This window comes from Saccopteryx leptura, chromosome 7, assembly GCF_036850995.1.
Source record: "Saccopteryx leptura isolate mSacLep1 chromosome 7, mSacLep1_pri_phased_curated, whole genome shotgun sequence".
Classification (NCBI taxonomy): domain Eukaryota; kingdom Metazoa; phylum Chordata; class Mammalia; order Chiroptera; family Emballonuridae; genus Saccopteryx; species Saccopteryx leptura.
Genome location: NC_089509.1, coordinates 64,570,693 through 64,592,151, shown reverse-complemented (window position 1 = coordinate 64,592,151; position 21,459 = coordinate 64,570,693). Strand labels below are relative to the sequence as shown.

At 42.6% G+C, this 21,459-nt stretch overlaps 1 protein-coding gene across 5 annotated transcripts in view; it reads right to left on the bottom strand.

Annotated features, from left to right (window-relative positions):
• Positions 1 to 8,061: 8,061 nt before the first annotated feature.
• OSBPL6 (oxysterol binding protein like 6) overlaps positions 8,062 to 21,459 on the bottom strand; it is a 233,728-nt gene continuing 220,330 nt past the window's right edge. For all 5 annotated transcript variants that reach the window (XM_066345045.1, XM_066345046.1, XM_066345048.1 and 2 more), the window contains 6 exons: positions 21,279 to 21,357; positions 19,236 to 19,380; positions 17,075 to 17,219; positions 15,327 to 15,453; positions 12,895 to 13,017; positions 8,062 to 11,881 (listed from right to left, as the gene is read on the bottom strand). In XM_066345045.1, coding sequence (XP_066201142.1) covers positions 11,773 to 11,881; positions 12,895 to 13,017; positions 15,327 to 15,453; positions 17,075 to 17,219; positions 19,236 to 19,380; positions 21,279 to 21,357 — 728 coding nt within the window. In that variant the 3' untranslated portion in view covers positions 8,062 to 11,772. The remainder of the gene's footprint in view (positions 11,882 to 12,894; positions 13,018 to 15,326; positions 15,454 to 17,074; positions 17,220 to 19,235; positions 19,381 to 21,278; positions 21,358 to 21,459) is intronic.

The window sequence follows — 21,459 nt, the reverse complement described above, 5'->3', positions numbered from 1 at the left end:
GGGTTCCTGGGATCCAAGTTGGCTGAAAAACACAAGCATAACCTCTCCCTTGTGTTAGAAGAGGGTGTGATCCCCTCCACTGTGCTGTGGCTGGGTCCTTCCAGCATCATTTCAGAGAGTGGGGCGGGGGAGAGAGAGAGCGAGAGATACAGAAAAATAGACAAGACAGACAGACAGAAAGAAAAAAGACACATAGGGGCGTATAGGCTGGCCCATGGGTCTGCAGCAGGAACATGTGTTGGAGAAAATGGCATCTGAGAGGCCGGGATGGGGCATTGAGCACCCCCCCCCCCCCCCGGGGGCAGGGAATGCGGAAGTAGCAACTTCCGCTTTTTCCAGGCGGCAGAGCTGATGGCGCAGTTAGCAATTCGGTTGGTTTCGTTTCTGCGCGCTCAGCCACGGTTTTGTCAAACTCAGAGGCTAAACTACTTTCCTCCTCAGTGGAGGGGGGCGAATACGGAGGCAGGGGCTCCCCAGAGAGAGGGGTAGCCTGTAATATCTTTGGCACCGGTGGAGGGTCCCCAGCAGGAGCACTGGTCAGGCAGGCGTGTATCGGTAGCAGGGCAGGAGTGAGGCCGAGAGGGAAGGTTTGTCCCCCATGTACTTCGGCCCAACGGACGCTCTGGAAAGCTTGGGCCCAAGTATCTGGGTCCCAGAGAGACGCGTCTCGGAGCCAAGGACTGAAACCAGAGAGGATCTCCCAGTAAGTACAAAGATCCTTTTCACTGTCTTTAACTTGCCTACTCTGAATAGGGCGTGCAGGGCTCGAGCCTGCAGGGCTCAAGAGTGGGGGAGAAGGTTTCCCATTGCAGAGGGTCACTCACCGTCCTTTGGATGCCGGTTAGGTCCCTGCCCCACGTTGGGCACCAGTTGTGGACAAGTCCTGCCAGGGGGTGAGGACAATGGAGACGCAAAGACCCGACTCCAGGGACCAGGTTCAGTGACACAGATCCACTTTATTCAGGAAGTAAGCTAGCTTATATACATGGGTTCAGTCAATAGGGTGTTACAGCGTGTTCTTCATAGCCAATGGCTGAAAAGATCAGGGAGCTGCATGGTTGACGCTAAGTCACTTCCTTATTGTGGGTGAGCATCCTTCCTGGATGTGCCCAGGAGGCTTCTGGGAGCTGGAGTATTCTCACAGCATTGCATCAGCCACAGCTGCTAGGAATGTGCTCTGTGCTCCACCCACAACTTTTAAATTTTGTTCAGTGAAAAAGCTATTTTTTGAACTGGTGAAAATGCCTAAGAGGAGTATTATGTTATAGCCAAAAAAATTAAAATTAAATTCTTATATGACTCAGCAATTCCACTTTTGGGTATATACCTGTGTAAGTTTTCTAGGGCTGTCATCACAAAATACTACAGAGTGATGTCTTAGACAATAGAAACTTATTTTCTCATAGTTCTTAGCTAGTTGACACACCAATGAGTGGGATTTGCTTCCAGGCTAATCAGCTGCAAGGATTGCCTGTAACCACCAACCACTGATCTTGGGTCGCCATGGAGGATTAGCTGTGCAGGGGCTCACCTCACAGAGCAGGGCTTCCTTTGGCAGGGTTCTGGTGCCTGCTGGGTTTGTCCCCTGAGTGTGTTGCTTATCAGGGTGGTTGGGTGGTGCTTCCACATGGTCTGAAGCTGTCCACTGGGCGTACTGGCTCTGGGACCTCCTGGGAGGTTTAGGCAAAGGTCAGCCACTGTCTATGTTCTGCCCAGGGGCAGCAGGCATGATCTACAAAGTGATCTGCAGATGGCTGCTAATTGTGCTGGGCTTGGAGGTGCCCAGGTGAGGCCAAGTGATGAATCAAGACTGGCTGCTGCTAATGCCAGGCCTGGGGCCATTTAGCAAGAGGCACAATGAGGTCAGATGCTGCTTGTTTGAGAGATTTTATGAAAATCTGAAACTTCAGCCAAGGTAGGCGATTCATATGGAAAAGCCACTGGAAACTCATTGGGTGAGCCTAAGAGTTGGGTGAGGTGGGGCCTCAGGAAATCAGTGTGGCGGGGTGGGGTGGGGTGGGCAAACGGTGTAAGTCAGATTGATGGAGTCTCAGCTATGGCATCCACCTGCCGGCTCTGTGAGGGGAGGGCTCATCAAGGGAACAATGGCTCTGCCAGCACTTCTGTCTGGGAGGAAACTGCTCCTTAGCTGATGTCAGACAATTCAGTTCTGCCCCATATGTCTCTGGTGCCTTTTGAGCTGCTGCTCTAATGCAGGAATTCACAGGGAGTGAGTCTGAGTTAGACTGTGTGTGGTCCTTTAAAAGGAACTGCCTGGGACTCTAGAAGCTAAGCCTTAATCCCTGTTGGTTTTACAGTCAGAAGTTATGGGGCTTCACTTCCTGGCATTGGAATCCTGGATGAGGGGCGTGGTGTGGGGCTGGGACCCCTTGCTCCTTATGGGGGACCTCTGCAGCAGAGATGTCCCTCCCAATTTTTATCCACCACACGTGGGTGTGGGACCAGCTCATTCTGAGTCTCTGCCCCTCCTACCAGCCAGCCTTGATGTGGCTTCTTTTTCTCTCTCTCTTTCTTTTTTAAACTAGTGATTATATTTTCTTAATTTTATTTATTTATTTATTCATTTTTTAGAGAGAATGACAGAGAGAGAGAGAAAGAGAGAGAGAGAGAGAGAGAGAGAGAGAGAGAGAAAGGGGGAGGAGCAGAAAGTATCAACTCCCATATGTGCCTTGACCAGACAAGTGTCGAGTTTTGAACCAGTGACCTCGGCATTCCAGGTCGATGCTTTATCCACTGCGCCACCGCAGGTCAGGCAATGTGGCTTCTTCTTTAATTCCTTAGTTGTAGGACTCCCAGTCAGCCAGGTTTCAGGTAGTTCTGAATGATGGTTGTTCTGTAGTTTACTTGTAATTTTGATGTGGTTGTGAGAGGAGGCGAGTCCAGAGTTGACCTGTGCTGCCATCTTGACAAGATCTACATCTTTTAATATAAATAAGTTCAAAATTCAGGAAAACGTCCTGTGTTCTATTACTTGATTTGAAAACAGTTTCTACATAGTTATTACACACACACAGACACACGCACACACACAAAGAGCTGGAAATGTTGTCAGGATAAGTACTCAATATCCTTTATTTCATATGCAAAGTCTCTTGCTAGAGATAAAATATTAATTTTGTGAATAGGTCATTGGAATATACTATACACACAAAAAACAAACATCTTTATATAGTTTATTTAAAATTTATTGAGTGTCCTGTGCTCTTACAAATGTAGCAATCTTGTAAACAACATTCACTAAAGAGGCACAATTCTTATTTTGAGGCGGCACAGATGCATAATTTTTTTCTGGGAATAATTTCTCTTTTATTTTAAGAAAATTTAACTACAAGTTATTTTTCTGTAGAAAGTTACTTGAAAGTCCATCCTTAATATAAGATAAAATTTAATTTTTCTATCTCAAAAGGACCATATGCAAACTAAAACTACATAACTGCTGCCTTTGCCTTTGTACATTCAGTTATAAGCAGAGTAATTTCACAGTGGAAGTTTTTCAAACAAAAAATTTAAATAGATATTATTTTCAGGGGAAAACACTGACCCGCAGAAAGAATTTGCTGCTATACCTGGTTCTGAAATCACTAACCGGGGGACCAAGAGCGTGCCTTGCCACCAGGAGCAGGTGTGCACCAGCCAGGAGCCGATCAGCTCATTTGAAAACTCTTAGAGATATAGACCAGGTCTCAGAGCACGAAAGGCAGGGCAGGGGAAGTTGATTGTGACTTGGAAGAGTAGACTTCAGTTATCTGAGCTGGTTAGAATGCCTTCAGGAACACACTTTTATTGTGTCTGGCTTGACACAATCTCATTTTTAGGTTTCAGAATTTTGTCTTCTCTACTCTTCACCTCCATATTATAGCACTGGCATTGGGACAGAAGTCACAAAACTGACAAGAAGCCATGCATGGCAGAGGGAGTCACCCATCCCTGAGCTCTAGTCAGTTTTCTTGAACTACTAGACTTTCTGACAGAACACTGGATGTCCCTATGAGAAAAAACAGAAGACTGAGGTTGGAGCAGGCACAGGGTATGTGTGGTTAGGCCAGCACACACTCCAGGAAGTCCCCTCATCTGCCTCAAAACTCCCTGGGGGCTCAGGGTGCTTATTAAAATGTAGATTCTTGGTCCACACCTTACATATAAGAACTTAGAATCTTTGAAGGGAAGCTGAAGACTCAATCCTTCTGTAAACAAACTTCAAAGACAATAGTGTGGTCCCTCGGATCCATCCACACACAAACAGGAGCATGATCTTTGCCTTGCCCCACTTAGAGAATCTCCTTTTCTTTCTTAGATTTCATTTTTCTTTTATTCATTCTTGCCTTTTCACTAGCACTTAATGTCAATCAAGCTGTATTTGACAGTTAATGGAAAGTTTTTTTTCTTTTTTTTTGTATTTTTTTCTGAAGCTGGAAACGGGGAGAGACAGTCAGACAGACTCCCGCATGCGCCCGACCGGGATCCACCCAGCATGCCCACCAGGAGCAACGCTCTGCCCACCAGGGGGCGATGCTCTGCCCCTCCGGGGCATCGCTCTGCCGCGATCAGAGCCACTCTAGCGCCTGGGGCAGAGGCCAAGGAGCCATCCCCAGCGCCTGGGCCATCTTTGCTCCAATGGAGCCTTGGCTGCGGGAGGGGAAGAGAGAGACAGAGAAGAAGGAGGGGGTGGGAGTGGAGAAGCAAATGGGCGCTTCTCCTATGTGCCCTGGCCGGGAATCGAACCCGGGTCCCCTGCACGCCAGGCCTACGCTCTACCGCTGAGCCAACCGGCCAGGGCTTTCTTTTGTTTTAATAAAGTGAGAGGCAAGGGAGCAGAGAAGCAGACTCCCACATGTACCCCGACTGGAATCCATCTGTCAAGCCCCCTATGGGGTGGGGCTCTGCTCATCTGGGGCTGCTGTTCCGCTGCTCGGCAGCCAAGCTGTTTTCGTACCTGAGATGAGGCCACAGCAGCCATCCTCAGCGCCTTGGGGGCCAAATTGCTCAAACCATTTGAGCCATAGCTATGGGAGGGGAAAAGGGAGATAAAGAGAGAGAAGTGGAGGGGTGGAGAAGCAGATGGTTGTTTCTCCTGTGTGCCCTGCCCGGTAATCGAAACTGGGACTTCTACATGATGGGCTGACACTCGACTGCTGAGCCAACTGGCCAGGGCTGGAAAGTTTTCTACTTTTGAACTACAGACTTTTTCATTTTCTTTTTCAAAATTAGGTTTAGTAACTTTGTTTCTAGATAGGAAGTGAGGACACAGAAGAGAAGGAAAAGCAGCTGTTTTGAGCACTGGAAGTTTCAAAGGTTTGTGACACAAAAGTGGGGCTTGGGAGGCAAATAATAAACAACTCAGTTTAGACTACTTCTGTCATCATTGTCATTAAAATAACATCATTTCCAGAGCCTCAGTCAAGGTTCCCACGGCTGTCAGGGATTCTGTCAGCACAGAGAAAAAGGCTTCCCAGGGCTTCCTCAACCTGGCCAGACTTCAGTTTCAGCATTATTTTGTACACTCAAAAGAGGGCAAAGAATTCATTAACTTACATGGCCACTTTAATATGAAAAAGGTTATTGTTTTCTAAGTATTTTACTAATTAGATACTCTAACATGTTTACTGGGCTCTCAGAACCAGCACTAAACATCCTCTTTCTCTTGTAAAATGCTACTAGTTGATGGTGGATATCGGGGTATTGGCAAGGGAGTAGTTTGGAGGCATACATCTACCCAAATGCATACAACCTTCTAGAAAAATCCCCTCTGCATTAAATATTAAAAGAATGCTGATTTTAGCCTGACCTGTGATGGCGCAGTGGATAAATTGTCAACCTGGAAACGCTGAGGTTGCTGGTTCAAAACCCTGGGCTTGCCTGGTCAAGGCACATATGGGAGTTGATGCTTTCTGCTCCTCCCCCCTTCTCTCTCTCTCTCTCTCCCCTCTCTATAATGAATAAATAAAATCTTTATAAAAAAAAAAAGAATGCTGATTTAAAAAAGTAGATCAATGATTGCCTTGGAGAGGTGCTGGAGAAGATGAAGAAAGGGACAGATTATTTGGTAGCGATGGATAGTGCACTATTGTGATTGTGATGTCAAGAGTGTGTCATGTGTCAAACTGTCAAACTGTTCTGTTCAGATATGAAGCATGTATTTTGTCAGTTACACTTCAATAAAGCTTTTTAAAACAAGCTTGAAATGACTAAAAAAGGTTTCTAGCAACTACATTATTTCCCAAAGATATAACCGGATGAGGGTAATTAAAAGAAGTTGGTACTTAAGATAAAGGAAGTCATAGCTTGCCCTGGCCAGTTGTCTCAGCGGTAGAGTGTCAGCCTGGCGTGCGGGGGACCCGGGTTCGATTCCCGGCCAGGGCACATAGGAGAAGCGCCCATTTGCTTCTCCACCCCCCCCTCCTTCTCTGTCTCTCTCTTCCCCTCCCGCAGCCAAGGCTCCATTGGAGCAAAGATGGCCCGGGCACTGGGGATGGCTCCTTGGCCTCTGCCCCAGGCGCTAGAGTGGCTCTGGTCGCAGCAGAGCGACGCCCCGGAGGGGCAGAGCATCGCCCCTGGTGGGCGTGCCGGGTGGATCCCGGTCGGGCGCATGTGGGAGTCTGTCTAACTGTCTCTCCCCGTTTCCAGCTTCAGAAAAATACAAAAAAAAAAAAAAGAAGTCATAGCTTTAGCATTATTCTAATAGTATTAAGTTGTTGCTTACCCTTTTAAAAATAAGAAAAAACAGGTATAACTCCAATAGGATTAAACTTGTTTTCTGATAACTCAATATTCCTCTCTGTGCAACTGCCCTAATTTATACATAGGTATGAAGAAAAGCATGATAGAGAAAAAAATTTGTAAAAAATAAAGACATTCTTAGGTTTTTTTCCCTCACCCATCTGGAGATACTGAGGAAATTAATATTATGTAATTATGGGGTAATTTTAAAGTCATGAATCATTTGAGTGTTCCATGGGAGGCTAAATGCAGTGGTTCTGATATTGATATACCACCCTGCTTCTGTGAATAATTACTGTATGTGTTATAAACCCTCAATGGCAAAGGGCAAAAGAATAGACCTATGTACACCTGCCCGTCACTAAATTATGACAGAAGAAAGGAGCAAATAAATGGATTTAGATAGTTGCTTGGAAAACAAAAAGATGCATTTGTTTTCCACCTGCCAGTTGCCTTAATCACGGGGCATCATTTGTTTAAGATGTTGACATTCTGATTCATCACAGCAATTTGTAAAGAATTCATTCTTCTTTAGATCTCAGTTTGAAAGAATTAAAGCTAAAGCCTGCTTAAATAACTTACCCTTTTCTCTAATAGCAAAGGCTGCAACAAGGTCTTACAATTCAGTTGCAAATGTATGTTCTTAAAATGATATATTCAAGTTAAGCAAAGTTAGGTTTAACAGAATGATTCCTACAATGTACAGTTTAAACCTATCAATTTTACAAAAGAAACTAAACGAAAATTTAGAGGATCTAATCCTAGTTTGATAAGCAGTATTCTAAATGACTGGGAAGCTTTTTGAAATAAACACGGCGGGAGGGGAACTCAACACTTGAATCTTAGCTCCAATAACATTTTTTCCATCTTTCCCCCAAAAGAACATTTCTAAAGCACGAAATAGATTCATAATTGTTTAATTAGATACATTTTATATATCCTGAACATAAAGGCTCCCATAGAAATAAACCAATATTTTGTACACAAACTGTTTTTTTACTGTGCCACATTCATAATGTATCAACTTGAGCTAAGTGCAAACATTTTTACACCCCTGGTGTGTTAGGAGCTCTGCTCCCACTAACATTTCATTTTCTAGGATGACAGAGAACAAGATTAGACAAGATGGGTAAGTAAAATCCGCTCGGTAAAAACAAAAACATACAACAGGTTGATTATAAACTCTTCTCCAGCCACAGATGTAACCAGAACTAAGCAAAAAAAGTTTTATCAGTTTCCTCTTTAACCCTGTCCCCCAGTGATTTTAAGGACAGTATCTAATGATTTTTAAAAATTTCTCATTTACTGATTTTAGAGTGAAGGAGAGAGGAAGAGCAAGAGAGAGAGAGAAAAAAATCCAACAACATCAATTTACCCTTCTACCCACTGCTTGACTCCTTTGGGTGTCTTGACCGGGGATTGAACCTGCAACCTTGGCCAGGACAGGATCTAACAATGGATGAGTGGAGTCGCCGAAAGGTCAGAATAACAAAGAGCAAAGATTTAAAATATTGACAACTTGGCATCTCTTGTATTGAAAAATCACTTGGTTTCTCTTACCCGGAAAATAATTTGGTAGTTTTATGTCACATATAATTGACATGTAATATATATGTAATTGACATGTGTTATATATATATATATATATTGAGAAGCGAGGCAAGGAGGCAGAGAGACAGACTCCTGCATGAGCCCTGACTGGGATCTACTCAGCAAGCCCCCTACGGGGTGATTCTCTGTCCATCTAGGGCCACTGCTCCACTGCTCAGTAACTGAGCTATTTTAGCACCTGAGGTAAGGCCATGGAGCCATCCTCAGTGCCTGGGGCCAACTTGCTCAAACTATTCAAGCCATGGCTGCAGGCGGAGGAGGGGGGGAGTAAGGGGGATGGGTGAAGGTGCAGATGGTTGCTTCTCCTGTGTGCCCTGACTGGGAATCAAACCTGAGACTTCTACATGCCGGGCTGACACTCTACTGCTGAGCCAACTGGCCAGGGCTGACGTGTAATATTAAAAGGTATTTCAAATGAGGTTTATTTTTTACAATGGAATGAAAATTATGGGGAATGTTTAAGTAACCCATAAAAAATAATGACTTAATAAAAAAATGAATAAAATAACAGCAAAATCTAAATCTAAATTGTACCCTTGGTGGCAGCATATGGAAGCAAAATAATTAGTGTCTCTCCGTGATGCTGTGTGGCATTGATCTGTCCAGTCCAGCCACATCCACAGGACCACTGTCACTTACTACGGCTTTCATAATGACCAGCTCAAAGAGATGAAGGAGCTTATGAACACATCACAGGGGAGGTTGAAAGGAATATTCAATGCTCCTCTATCCTAGATTGTTTTAGGAAAAAACAAATAAGAAAAGTGCCCCTGAAATAGGGGCTTCTATAAAATTCTAAGAAATAAATCAGGTATTATCAAGAGTGATCTAGTAGTCTATCCTTTTGCTTTTTAAACTAGTTTCAAATGCCCCCAAATTTTTCAGATGAAAATCCCAAACAGAATAAGTCTCACAATTCTATAACCATCTTATAGATCAAAAGTAAAAAAAGAAATGGGGGATAAAGCTATTAGATTATAAATATTTGATGAGATTTGTGAATCTGGTATTATAGGAGTATTATCTAAAATCTAATTGATCACTTGAATTGGAAGTCTAACCAAGAAGTATGAACTTCAAGAGAGAGTCTAAATCTGGGATATTATAAAATATGGTGATTTTAATTAATTTGACATTCTTCTCATTCTTATCTTAAAATCCTAATCAATTTTAGGCTAGCTCTGACCAACATTCACTTAACCTGATTTGTAGCTTAAACTTATTATTGAATATTTAATAAAGGTCCTCTCTACTAGTTATTCTTTTTCTCAATTACAATCTAATATCCATTGATAACTGATGCCTCACCGTCCTACTTACCTACTTGGAACACCTCTACTTTACAAAATTCTTTCCTTATCTTCAGGTAAACGATTTTGAGACTGTTCAGGGAAGTGCTGGTAAGTTCTGACTAGAACCACTTTAGATGGTATTTAAGACTTAACCAGTTGGGAGAGAACAGACTTTTATAAGAAAGTTAATAGAATTCTAATTAAATTCTAATAAAAATTATAGGGATGTACCTCAAGATAAGGAGAAAAAGGAGTTAAGATGAATAAGCAAAAAAAAAAAAAAAAAAAAGGGGAGGGGAAAGTTTACTACCATGGAGCAAGCTACCCATAATTTAAAATGGGAATTAAAGGCATGGAGAAATCTAGGGAGGATGCTGCTTAAATGGAACATTTAGGTCTGGTAATGGAATATGGAGAATGAAATTCTAAGCCAGTGCATGCTGTTCACATAATGTAGGGCCCCAGATCAAGGGTGAGTTTTAGGTTAACTAAAAATTTGCTCCATCTAGTAGAATCCTCAGAGTTTGCCTTATGCTCTCATAAGCAGTTTAGATTTGATCGTGGGTTAGCCATTATTAGGAAAGCTTTGCTGAGAAGTAACACTAAAATCAACACCTTCTAACAAAATGTAAAATGTTAGTCACCTCATTATCAGACTTTAAAATAACACTTAAGATCTCATGGTAAGAATCTAGAATAAAATCCTAACTAAGAATAAAATATATGTAATTTTATAATTACTCTAGAGAGATTTTTTAAAAAAACATACAAGCATTTATATAGTCATCTACATGCAGAAACTCAGGAATACTGATGCCAAGTTTTCTACAAAAGCCTATGGATACTGGAGGAAAAACAAATCCTGAAGTATGCAAAACACATTTCTGCACCCCCCCTCCCTTGTTGGAATGTATAAATTCCTTGATTTATGTTTTTCATCTCTGCCAATAGCAAGGTAAATGCTTAGATAAATGGTCATGTATCATACAGAATCACTTGATGAAAATGTAAAATATGACTTTGCATAGAACTCATTTAAACAATGCAAATAATCTACTAGCATTCTTGCTTTTGTTCCCACTGGGATTTCCACTGCTGGCACTGGGTTAGGCATAGGATAGTAATGCATATTACACTGTGCTTCACTCAAAAACAGTTACTTTTACAGTATTCCTAAGCCCACCCAGAAATCCCCTCTGCTCTTTATTATTTCCTTCCAAGGTTTCAGCACTGTGATGCCAAGTGTTCAAAATCAAATACAGATATTGCCAAATAATAGGGCACACTGTGAGGTTAGGTGAAAGAGGGATGGTTTATTTTCTGGATGCAGGACAGGAACTTGACAAGCAATGTGAATACAGACATCTACCTAGCACACCATTTCCTTCTGGCCCTTCGGCTATACAATACAGTAACCAACATATCAAAGTAAAGCACGTGTCGTTTACTTTTTTAAAAAATCCATTTAAGTTAGACTCATAATTGTTCTGATTCCAGAAAGTAAATCATGCCATGAATCAAAAGATCTGTCCTTCACATAAACCTATGAGCACACATTAAAAAATGATTTATTGTACATCTTTGCATTTCTTAAGGCATGAACAATGGCGTACAGATGAAACAGGTTCTGTTGAGCATCATGTCTTCATCGACAAGGCCAGCACGAGGACACCACGTCAAACGGACACACTTGAAGTCTGAGCTGACCGACTGCCATGGCCCAGGAGCTCCCGCGATGAGGGGGTGGCGCTTCCGGAAGAAGGACTAAGTGCGTTGTTGATGTCATGTTGCTTTAAACTCTCTGGATCAGCTTTAAGCACCGGTTACAGCTTGTTTTTCTTTATAAACTCATCGGACTTTGGATTTTATATTTTGCTCCTTTAATTCTGCTTTTCGAGGAGGGTGTGGATGTGTTTTTAAGGAATATGGTTGCAGCAAAACAGAAAGGATCCAAGAGTGGTTAGGGGCCTTGTCTAATGCACTTCTGAAAGTCCATTATAAAGATGAATAGAAAAGCAAATGGCCGGTGTTCAGTCGACCCAGAAACCACGTGGAGCTCTAAGAAACATAATTGTGCATAGTTATTTATTCATTTAGAGCATGATATGTTGGCTAATTCTACACTCCCAGGTTACCAAAGAACAGGGCTGTCCACTTTGCTAAACCCAGGGTCCTTCCGCAGCTCCCAATAGGTGTCGTTAGAAACCCAGGCTTCTCTTTGATTGGCATCAATCACTTTTCTGTGAAAACGAAAAAAAATCGACATTAGGCACAAATTATGTCAAGGTCACCTACCTGATCACTGAACCCTCTCCTGTACGTAAGATGTATAAGCAGTCCTTCGTAAGCCTGTTCGTGTCCTATCCACCCATTGATGACTTGTCTATTTTTAACCAGAACTGAACTCATTTTTGTTGTTAAACATCTGAAATGGAAGTGGGTAGGGTAATGGGGAGAGGGGCTGAGGGCAGGAGAATATTGCCTGTAGGCAGAACTAGATGTGAAGTACTCTAAACAAAGTGTGTACAACTACTGTAATGAAGAGCTTCGGGCCCCAGACCTACAAGCACAGTCTCTGCCTCAACTGTGGGATATAGTATGAACCTCAGCCACTCTAAGAGTCTCTTCAAGGCCTGTGTCCAAAAAGTGCCCTTTCTCCGTGAAGGGCAAGGCTGCACTCCTCCTCAGGGCAGCCAGGAGATGGCAGCTATGAAGGGCATGAAGTTATTGAGCTGATCTGCCCTGGTTCTGGAGGGCAACAGATGGAACCGGAAACTCCCGTTTCACCTCTGTGACGTCTACATCATCTTGGCAATAATACTGGAATAATCAACCACGATTGCACCACAGAGGGACCAAATCTGGATGACTAATGAAACCAGCAGGACCTTGTGGGCAGAGAGGTCCCACCCGGTCCCTGAGGGAGGGGATGGGAACAAGTTTCCACCATTTGAAAGGGTGGAGCAGAAGAACAAAGAGCGTCCTGGGCACGACCCTCACTCCTTTTTGCTGCTCATAAAAGAAAAGAGGTGTTGAAAAGTGTATTTTTAGGCTTACAAAAACTCTTTTCACAACTGCACAATCTGACCTGCTACTTTCACTGCCAAAACCATTTACTGCAACCAGTTTAATTTTTCCACCTTTCTGTTCCCTGGACACCCAACTATTTCTTTTTAGCTGGTGTTTCTCACTGCTTTTGGCAACCCCATTCATATAACAACCATGAACCTGTAATAGGGATGAACTGACTTACTTAAAAAATCTTGGTATATGTTCAAGGTTGTTTTCTTCCATGTATCGTCTTCGAGATCTCTGGAGTTCCTCTACCCTTTGCTTCTCTGCTGCTGCAGCTTCTAGATTTCCTTCTTCCAAAAATCTAAGCAGAAAGCAGTTACTCTTTTTAATATATCGCCCTCTTTGCTGATTAAAATGTCATTTTTTACATAAAATGACATTCTGGTCACTGTGCATATAACATGGTGAACAGTGACATTCTGATAGTATCCCCTGGCCCCTGCTCCGGGCCACATTATCTCTGCCTGCTATCAATGAACAAACTTTCTATGTATGTGAACTGAAGAATTACTGCACATGGTAACATAACGGTGGGAGGGAAAGGTGAGCGGCTTGTCCTTGAAGACTCTTCTGTGCTGTCTAGGGTTCTACAACCTGAGATCTGAGGGCTACCGAAGAGCACAGGGGTAGAACAGCACCAAGTCCCAGGCTGCACTCCTCCGTATCATCAAGAAGCACTCGTTAAACACTACAGAACGGTGGGTGGTAACTGGCTGTTCTCCATCTACTTTTAGAACAGATTGAGAGGGAAAGAGTTTTCCTGTTTTACTGGAGAGAGTAAAACTGATGAAAAAAAAAAAAGAAAGGTAACAGTTGGGGAAAATCACAAAGGGCCACAGAAAGGAAATGAATTGTAAATGAAATTCAGAAAGGAAATATGGAAATAGAATTGAGAAAGAAAAAGCAGATCCAATGGTGATTTGCAAATATTTAAACTTCAAAATGAGGGCAAAGGACGCATCATACAGGAAGCTTGTTGACCCGTGTGAATGTCAAACAGTGAGACGACCTGTTCTCGAGAGAGGAGGGAATCTAAGAGAACTGAACAGTAGACATTCAATACTGGGGACACTTTGGCAGAAGACAGATAAAGTCACAAATACACTGGAAACAGAAAAAGGTCTTGGATGGAATCTGTATGATAAAGGTTTTAGAGAAAGTAAAATTAATTCTGAAGAAATGGGCAACACAAGTACAGATCTTATGTAAGAATAAAAATAAACATAAGAATCAGAAGGTATTAAAGGTACTGTATTTTGAGTACATCTCACACCGTGGGATCCAAACCATAGTGCGCAAACTCCAGACTCTGACTAAAAGCATTTCTAGGTGTCCCTATATCATATCTTATTACCTCACTCTTGAGTTTAAAAGATACTCCATGCCTGACCGGGCGGTGGCGCAGTGGATAGAGCATCGGACTGGGATGCGAAGGACCCAGGTTCGAAACTGCAAGGTCACCAGCTTGAGCGTGGGCTCATCTGGTTTGAGCAGAGCTCACCAGCTTAGACCTAAGGTCGGTGGCTCGAGCAAGGGGTTACTTGGTCTGCTGTAGCCCCACAGTCAAGGCACATATGAGAAAGCAATCAATGAACAACTAAGATGTCACAACGAAAAACTAATGATTGATGCTTCTCATCTCTCTCGGTTCCTGTCTGTCTGTCCCTATCTATCTCTCTCTCTGACTCTCTCTCCGTCTCTGTAAAAAAAAGATACTTCATGCTTCAGAGTAATAGAAGTAAAAAGGTACAAACACTGGGTGAGGAGTGAGAATTCATGAATTTGCAGACTTTTGGTAAATTTGGGGGTGAGAGGGGAAACTTTTTGAGCTACTCTGTTTTGATCATCTTGTGACCAGTTTAACCAAGGGTAGAAAACTCAAGTATTTCTGAGTAAATAAGGGAATGGAAAAGGATTCAGTAAAGAAAGAAAGAAAGAAAGAGGGGGAAGGAGGGGGAAGGAGGGAGGGAGGGGGAAGGGAAGGAGGGAGGGAAGGAGGGAAGGAGGGAGGGAGGGAAGGAGGAAGGAAGGAAGGAAGGAAGGAGGGAAGGAGGGAAGGAAGGAAGGAAGGAAGGAAGGAAGGAAGGAAGGAAGGAAGGAAGGAAGGAAGGAAGGAAGGAAGGAAGGAAGGAAGGAAGGAAGGAAGGAAGGAAGGAAGGAAGGAAGGAAGGAAGGAAGGAAGGAAGGAAGGAAGGAAGGAAGGAAGGAAGGAAGGAAGGAAGGAAGGAAGGAAGGAAGGAAGGAAGGAAGGAAGGAAGGAAGGAAGGAAGGAAGGAAGGAAGGAAGGAAGGAAGGAAGGAAGGAAGGAAGGAAGGAAGGAAGGAAGGAAGGAAGGAAGGAAGGAAGGAAGGAAGGAAGGAAGGAAGGAAGGAAGGAAGGAAGGAAGGAAGGAAGGAAGGAAGGAAGGAAGGAAGGAAGGAAGGAAGGAAGGAAGGAAGGAAGGAAGGAAGGAAGGAAGGAAGGAAGGAAGGAAGGAAGGAAGGAAGGAAGGAAGGAAGGAAGGAAGGAAGGAAGGAAGGAAGGAAGGAAGGAAGGAAGGAAGGAAGGAAGGAAGGGGTAAATAGGTCTTAATGACAGGCTATGCATTTTAAATACCACCGCTATGCTCACCTCTGATCTGGCCGGAACCGGGCGTCTGTCGGTGGAAGGAGCTCTTTCAGTACAGGATCTAACTCATTGAGCTCAATAGCAAACCTTGTGAAGCCATAGTAGAGCTCGTGGTTGGTCGGCAAGGACCCTGGAATGAGGCCAGTGAACCATCGTGAGCGGCAAAGAGATTTAAGACACGTGCAGAAGCCGACTTAACCCAGGTGTTCAAACACTACACAGACTATTAGCAAATGTGCAGCCATAAACATTTGATAGTCACTTTTTCCAAGTGATTTAAATTGGTTTTAGTTTGCTTGATGGGAAACTTTATATTGATCAACAGAACTGATAGATTCATATATCTAATACAATTTAGCCTTTAAAATAAAACTCTGTACATATAGGAGTCTTCAATGGCTAAACTATGCCATAATTTTTCTCCTTATATTCAGTTATGTAACTAAATGACAGGGTGATTAGCTACGAACACTAAGATTTCACCAGAAACACTTTACTGCCTTTTAGAAAAGAAAAAGATGCAGATCTAAATTAGTATTTATTGATCCTTTGAAACTAAACTCAAAGGCAGAATCCTGGTACACTTTCCTCATTGATGTATTCCAAGCTCTTCGAGTGAAGCCTGAGGCAGACAGTCCTCCGAAAATAATCACAGAATGAACTAACCACTCTACCGGCAAAAAATTTAAATACACATGAGGTCATTTAGAAAACTAATAACTAATTTTAAAGTTAGGGCTTCACTGACAAAATTCCAATGAAAATAAATGTCATATGGAGAGTTGTTCTATTTATACTTGATATTGAATTATATGCTAGTGTATTACCAGAACTCTCTTGATGTGTTTTATTAAATGTCAACATATTGCAGCTTTTTGCTGCTTAAGTGACAAGATCACTTATTCTCATAAGTTATTGCATTTGTGGATTATAGATGTTTATAGGCTTTCCTTTGTTTTTCTTTTCTTTCTTTTTTTTTTGTATTTTTCTGAAGCTGGAAACGGGGAGAGACAGTCAGATAGACTCCTGCATGAGCCCGACCAGGATCCACCCGGCACGCCCACCAGGGACGATGCTCTGCCCACCAGGGGGCGATGCTCTGCCCCTCCGGGGCGTCGCTCTGCCACGACCAGAGCCACTCTAGCGCCTGGGGCAGAGGCCAAGGAGCCATCCCCAGCGCCCCGGCCATCTTTGCTTCAGTGGAGCCTTGGCTGCGGGAGGGGAAGAGAGAGACAGAGAGGAAGGGGGCCTCCACTCCAGGGGGGTGGAGAAGCAAATGGGCGCTTCTCCTGTGTGCCCTGGCCGGGAATCGAACCCGGGTCCCCCGCACGCCAGGCCGACGCTCTACCGCTGAGCCAACCGGCCAGGGCCGGCTTTCCTTTGTTTTATTAAAACAAAATAAATAACATGAATAAGGATCTTAGTTTGTAAATTCCAATGAACTTAAACTCTTTAATAAATATACCTAGCATTTGAAATGCAGGCACTGAACTGTAGGCATTTAGAGTGGATTTTACATGAAGCCCTCTTGTCAGATTTGGCCTAAATTTTATAACTCATTATCAAATACTGGGACTTATAAGTCTACATGTTAAGTAGAACTAGAACTACAGTTGCTTTCGCATCTAGGTTTTCAATCTCATTATTAAACAAAAATACAGAGTGGACTACACGGGATGATCTGACATTCCCCACCCCTGTCATCTCACTCAGGGTGGGCTCCTGAGGCAAGACTCTCGTGCACGTCTCACCTGGCCGCCAGACACACCTGGCAGAAGGCGCCACGCCGCAGAACAGCCCTTCGTGCCATTTCCCGAAGAGCCGGTGCACCACCTTCCCCTCCTGATCCATCACAACCCCCTGGACTTCATTCACATTAGAATTCCAGTAATTTACCTGGAAGAAACCAAACCCCAATTAAAACACCTGATCTCTCTGATAACACCAATCCCTATAATCTCCATAAGAAAAATTGCTTTAATCTTTAAGTTTTTTTTTTGTTTCTTTTTCTTTTTTGTATTTCTCTGAAGTTGGAAACAGGGAGGCAGTCAGACAGACTCCCGCATGCGCCTGACCAGGATCCACCCGGCATGCCCACCAGGGGGCGATGCTCTGCCCATCTGGAGCGTCGCTCTGTTGCAACCAGAGCCATTCTAGCACCTGAGGCAGAGGCTACAGAGCCATCCTCAGCGCCTGGGCCATCTTTGCTCCAATGGAGCTTCAGCTGCGGGAGGAGAAGAGAGAGACAGAGAGGAAGGAGAGGGGGAGGGGTGGAGAAGCAGATGGGCACTTCTCCTGTGTGCCCTGGCCGGGAATTGAACCCGGGACTCCCGCATGCCAGGCCGACGCTCCATCACTGAGCCAACCGGCCAGGGCCTAACTTTTAAGTTTTTTATTCAAACCATTTTCAGAACTCTATCTCAAAAGGGTTTGTGTGGCCAGGTGGCCTTCACTTTCAAGAAAGGGATGATCTCTACTCCATGTTGTCGCACGGTAGTATGCTACAGAAAAGGCTCAGTGTCTCTCTCACCCAAATATCAATTTATAGGTTAGTAATTTCTGCCTCAGTTACTCCTGTCTTGAATTTTCCTTTTGTTCACAGATTTTATGATTTTCAATCGGCAATGTTAGGGAAGTAGTTTGTGAAATATTTCTCGCAGTCTCCGTATATGGCTAAATTGTATCATGAGGACCCTGCTCTGGCTTTCTTCCAGCCATGCTCCTCCTCAAAGGGTGAGAAGTCAGCGAATTTACCTGTCTGGGTCCCTGCCCCCCATTCAGTTTCCCGGCTTGAGTTCCAAAGTGTCCAACCTGGCCTCACAGGCTTTGTTATAAAATGTATTTATTAGTCAAAGTAAAAAAATACAACATATTTTATTTGACAGGTTGTAGGCTTGATTTACATAGTTCAAATCTTTACACTTTTGGCATAGGGATTTTCCCTTGAACTCTTTGTGGGAGGAAGAAAGTTTCCCTTGGACTCAGGAGCTCTGCATATATCAGGGCACACCGAAGTCCACGTTTCTCATTGCCTGCAAAACTAAACGCATACATTTACTGTCGCCACTCAGAACAGATTATAATCCTGGCTCTTCAGTGCTGAGCCACCTAGTGAATCTATAAAAAAAGTAAAAAAAGAAAAATATTTTGAGGTAAAATAAATATATTCAATTAAAACAAATATAACCAGAAGAGAAAAATTTGAGTATTGAGACTGCAACTACATTACCCGTTTCTACCATATTAGAATGAGAGCAGGACTAGAAGAGATAATGAGGGTGGGTGGAGTTTCTGTACCTCGATGAATTCTGTAGCCCCATAAACAAACAGGGAGCTGCTCTGCTTCCCGGCAGAGACTAGGGAAAATGGTGCTCTGGAGGCATTTCTATCCCAGACATCTTTCCTTGTTAATAAAGGTCATGTTTTTTTCTTGAACTTATCTGGATTATAATAGTGGCTGAGCTAGGTGAGCTTACAATGACTGGAAACTATCATTTTTTGCATCCTCAGAAAAAGATAATTGCAATATAATTATATCCCTAAATAGATTCCTTAAATATGTAATCAAGCAGGAATAGATATAGGAATATAAACCAGAAGATTTGCTATAGGCAATAATTGTTTTCTGGAATTTTACTTAATGAACTACTGATGGGTTGCTAAAAAAATTCTTTGAGAAGAATTATTATTTTCTGCTTTGAGAGGTGCCTGTGTTGACCTCCACACTGTCAGAAGTCTGCATGCTTTGAATAATGCCATCAGCTGGCTCTGCTTTCCTACCTAAAATCTTCTTAAGTATCGATGACAGAGGATAGACCTAGATAAGGCTGTTGAAGGTAATCATTTTATTTCTTCCTTAGAGTAAGCACATTCTGTTATTTTTTTCCCTTACTGTTGTAAGGTATTACTTACCTTGACAAATGTGAGTTTGCAAATGCAAATACTGCTTTTGGTATTTCTAATGGTTACTTCGCCATAATGCTCTATCCATCTTCTGCCACTGAGAATGTTGTGTATGCATGTGGTGACTTTATTCCACACATAGCAATCTCCATACCTAATGAGGAATACACCATTCATTAAAAACAGCAGAAGTTACACATACCAATTACTATTTCTATTAATGAGAATATTCTTTGGCCAAAGTTTCTTTTTCCCTCATTTTCCTCTCATTTCTTTGTTGAAAGATTCTATGTTTTCAAGGACATTTATGACATGATTCATTCATTTTAGGAAAAAATCAATGCTTTTTATGCACCAGGTGTTATTGCCACAAAGTTGAATAGGGCCTGTTTCTTGCTCTCCTGGAGCCAGTTGAAAGGGTAGATGGACATGTCAACAAACACAATGAAATTAGAAGGAACCACCACGAGTACAGAAGGGAGAATCCTCAGTCCTTAGATCTGCCTGACATGTGGGATAAGTGTCAAGAAAGACTCGCTAGTGGAAGCTGAGGAAAAGCATGAGAAGCCAAAAGAACCTGACCAGGCAGTGGCACAGTGGATAGAGCATCAGACTAGGACGCAGAGGACCCAGGTTCGAAAACCTGAGGTCACCGGCTTGAGTGCAGGCTCATCTGGTTTGAACAAAGCTCACCAGCTTGGACCCAAGGTCACTGGCTTGAGCAAGGGGTCACTCAGTCTGCTATAACCCCCTGGTCAAGGTACATATGAGAAAGCAATCAATGAACAACTAAGATGCCCCAATGAAGAATTGATGCTTCTCATCTCTCTCCCTTCCTGTCTGTCTGTCCCTATTTGTCCCTCTCTCTGTCTCTCTATCTCTGTCAAAGAAAAAATAAAGCAAATACCATGACACACTGGGGGACCTGCTAGTGGTGAGCTACAGGTGGGTGGGTGGGGCCAGAGGCAAGGTATAAAGGAGTGATGGGGCAGAGCAGGGAAGCCCTCAAGACATACCCATGAATTATTTCTGCAGTCTGCGGCCACTGGGCTGTTGTGAAAGAGGCAGATATGGCGGCATGCATTTAAAAAAGATTACTCTTAAGTTGTTTCATTTTCTAAATTTAACATCAGATTTGTGAATAATTATTTGGGAAAAGACTGATGTGCATAATTAAGATGGTATATATATATATATACCATCTTAATATATATATATATATATATAAAATTCAAAATCCAGGGAGTAGGCTACAGAATTTCTGCCAAGGAACAAGATGGCATAGCTTTAAATCACATTGGCATGTTATGTACGTTTTCAAATAAAGTGTTACTTCAAAATAAAAAAATGCTTCTAAATTTCTAAAAAATTATGAATTGATAGGCATTATATACCACTAGGGAAAGTCTTTTTTCCTCATGAGTTTGTAAATATTGAAAGTTTATTTTGTGTCCTGGGAACGCCCCTCTGTCCCCACCTTCCTCCACATCCAATTCATCAGCAAACTCTGTCATTCAAACAGACAAAACCAAACCAAACCAACCCAACCAAATGAAGACAGAAACAAAACCAGCCAAGCCTTTGGCCTCAATGAAACATCAACTTAATTTTAAAAGACTTATAGGCTATATTCTCTATAAAATAGCCTTAAAGGAATTCCATCACCCTTCTATAATAAAATAACTCAGAACTTAAAAATAGTCCTTGGATCTAAGATTAACTCAAAGTGAAATTATAAATTGTGCGGAAGAACAAATGGGTAAAAAAAAATAACCTTTCATATAAAATGCAAGCTAACATGGTGACAGGGTCAGGTAGGTCCCTGGTACTGACCGACGAATGGAAGATGTGAAAACATAAATAGTAAGCCTTAATACATATGCTAAGGTTTTCGTTTACTTTTGTGGGAGAACATTCTCAAATCTTTGGTAAAGTTAACAGATGCTTGGCCATAGAGGAAAACAGACCTTTGATACCTTCTAGTGTTTCAAATACCCATTTCTGATTTTGAAAAGCAGTTAAGAGTCCAGAAGAATGGAGAGAAAAACCTACTTTGGAAGCATAACATTCAGTGTTCCCACAGGCAGAATTTCCATCGACTTCCCCCAGAACTTGTTTTTCCATCTGATATCTAAATGACACAGAGAAAAAGAAACACATACTCAACATCTAACGATTGATAATATAAAAACTTAACTTTTGTATTATACTTTACATTTTACAAAGAACTTTT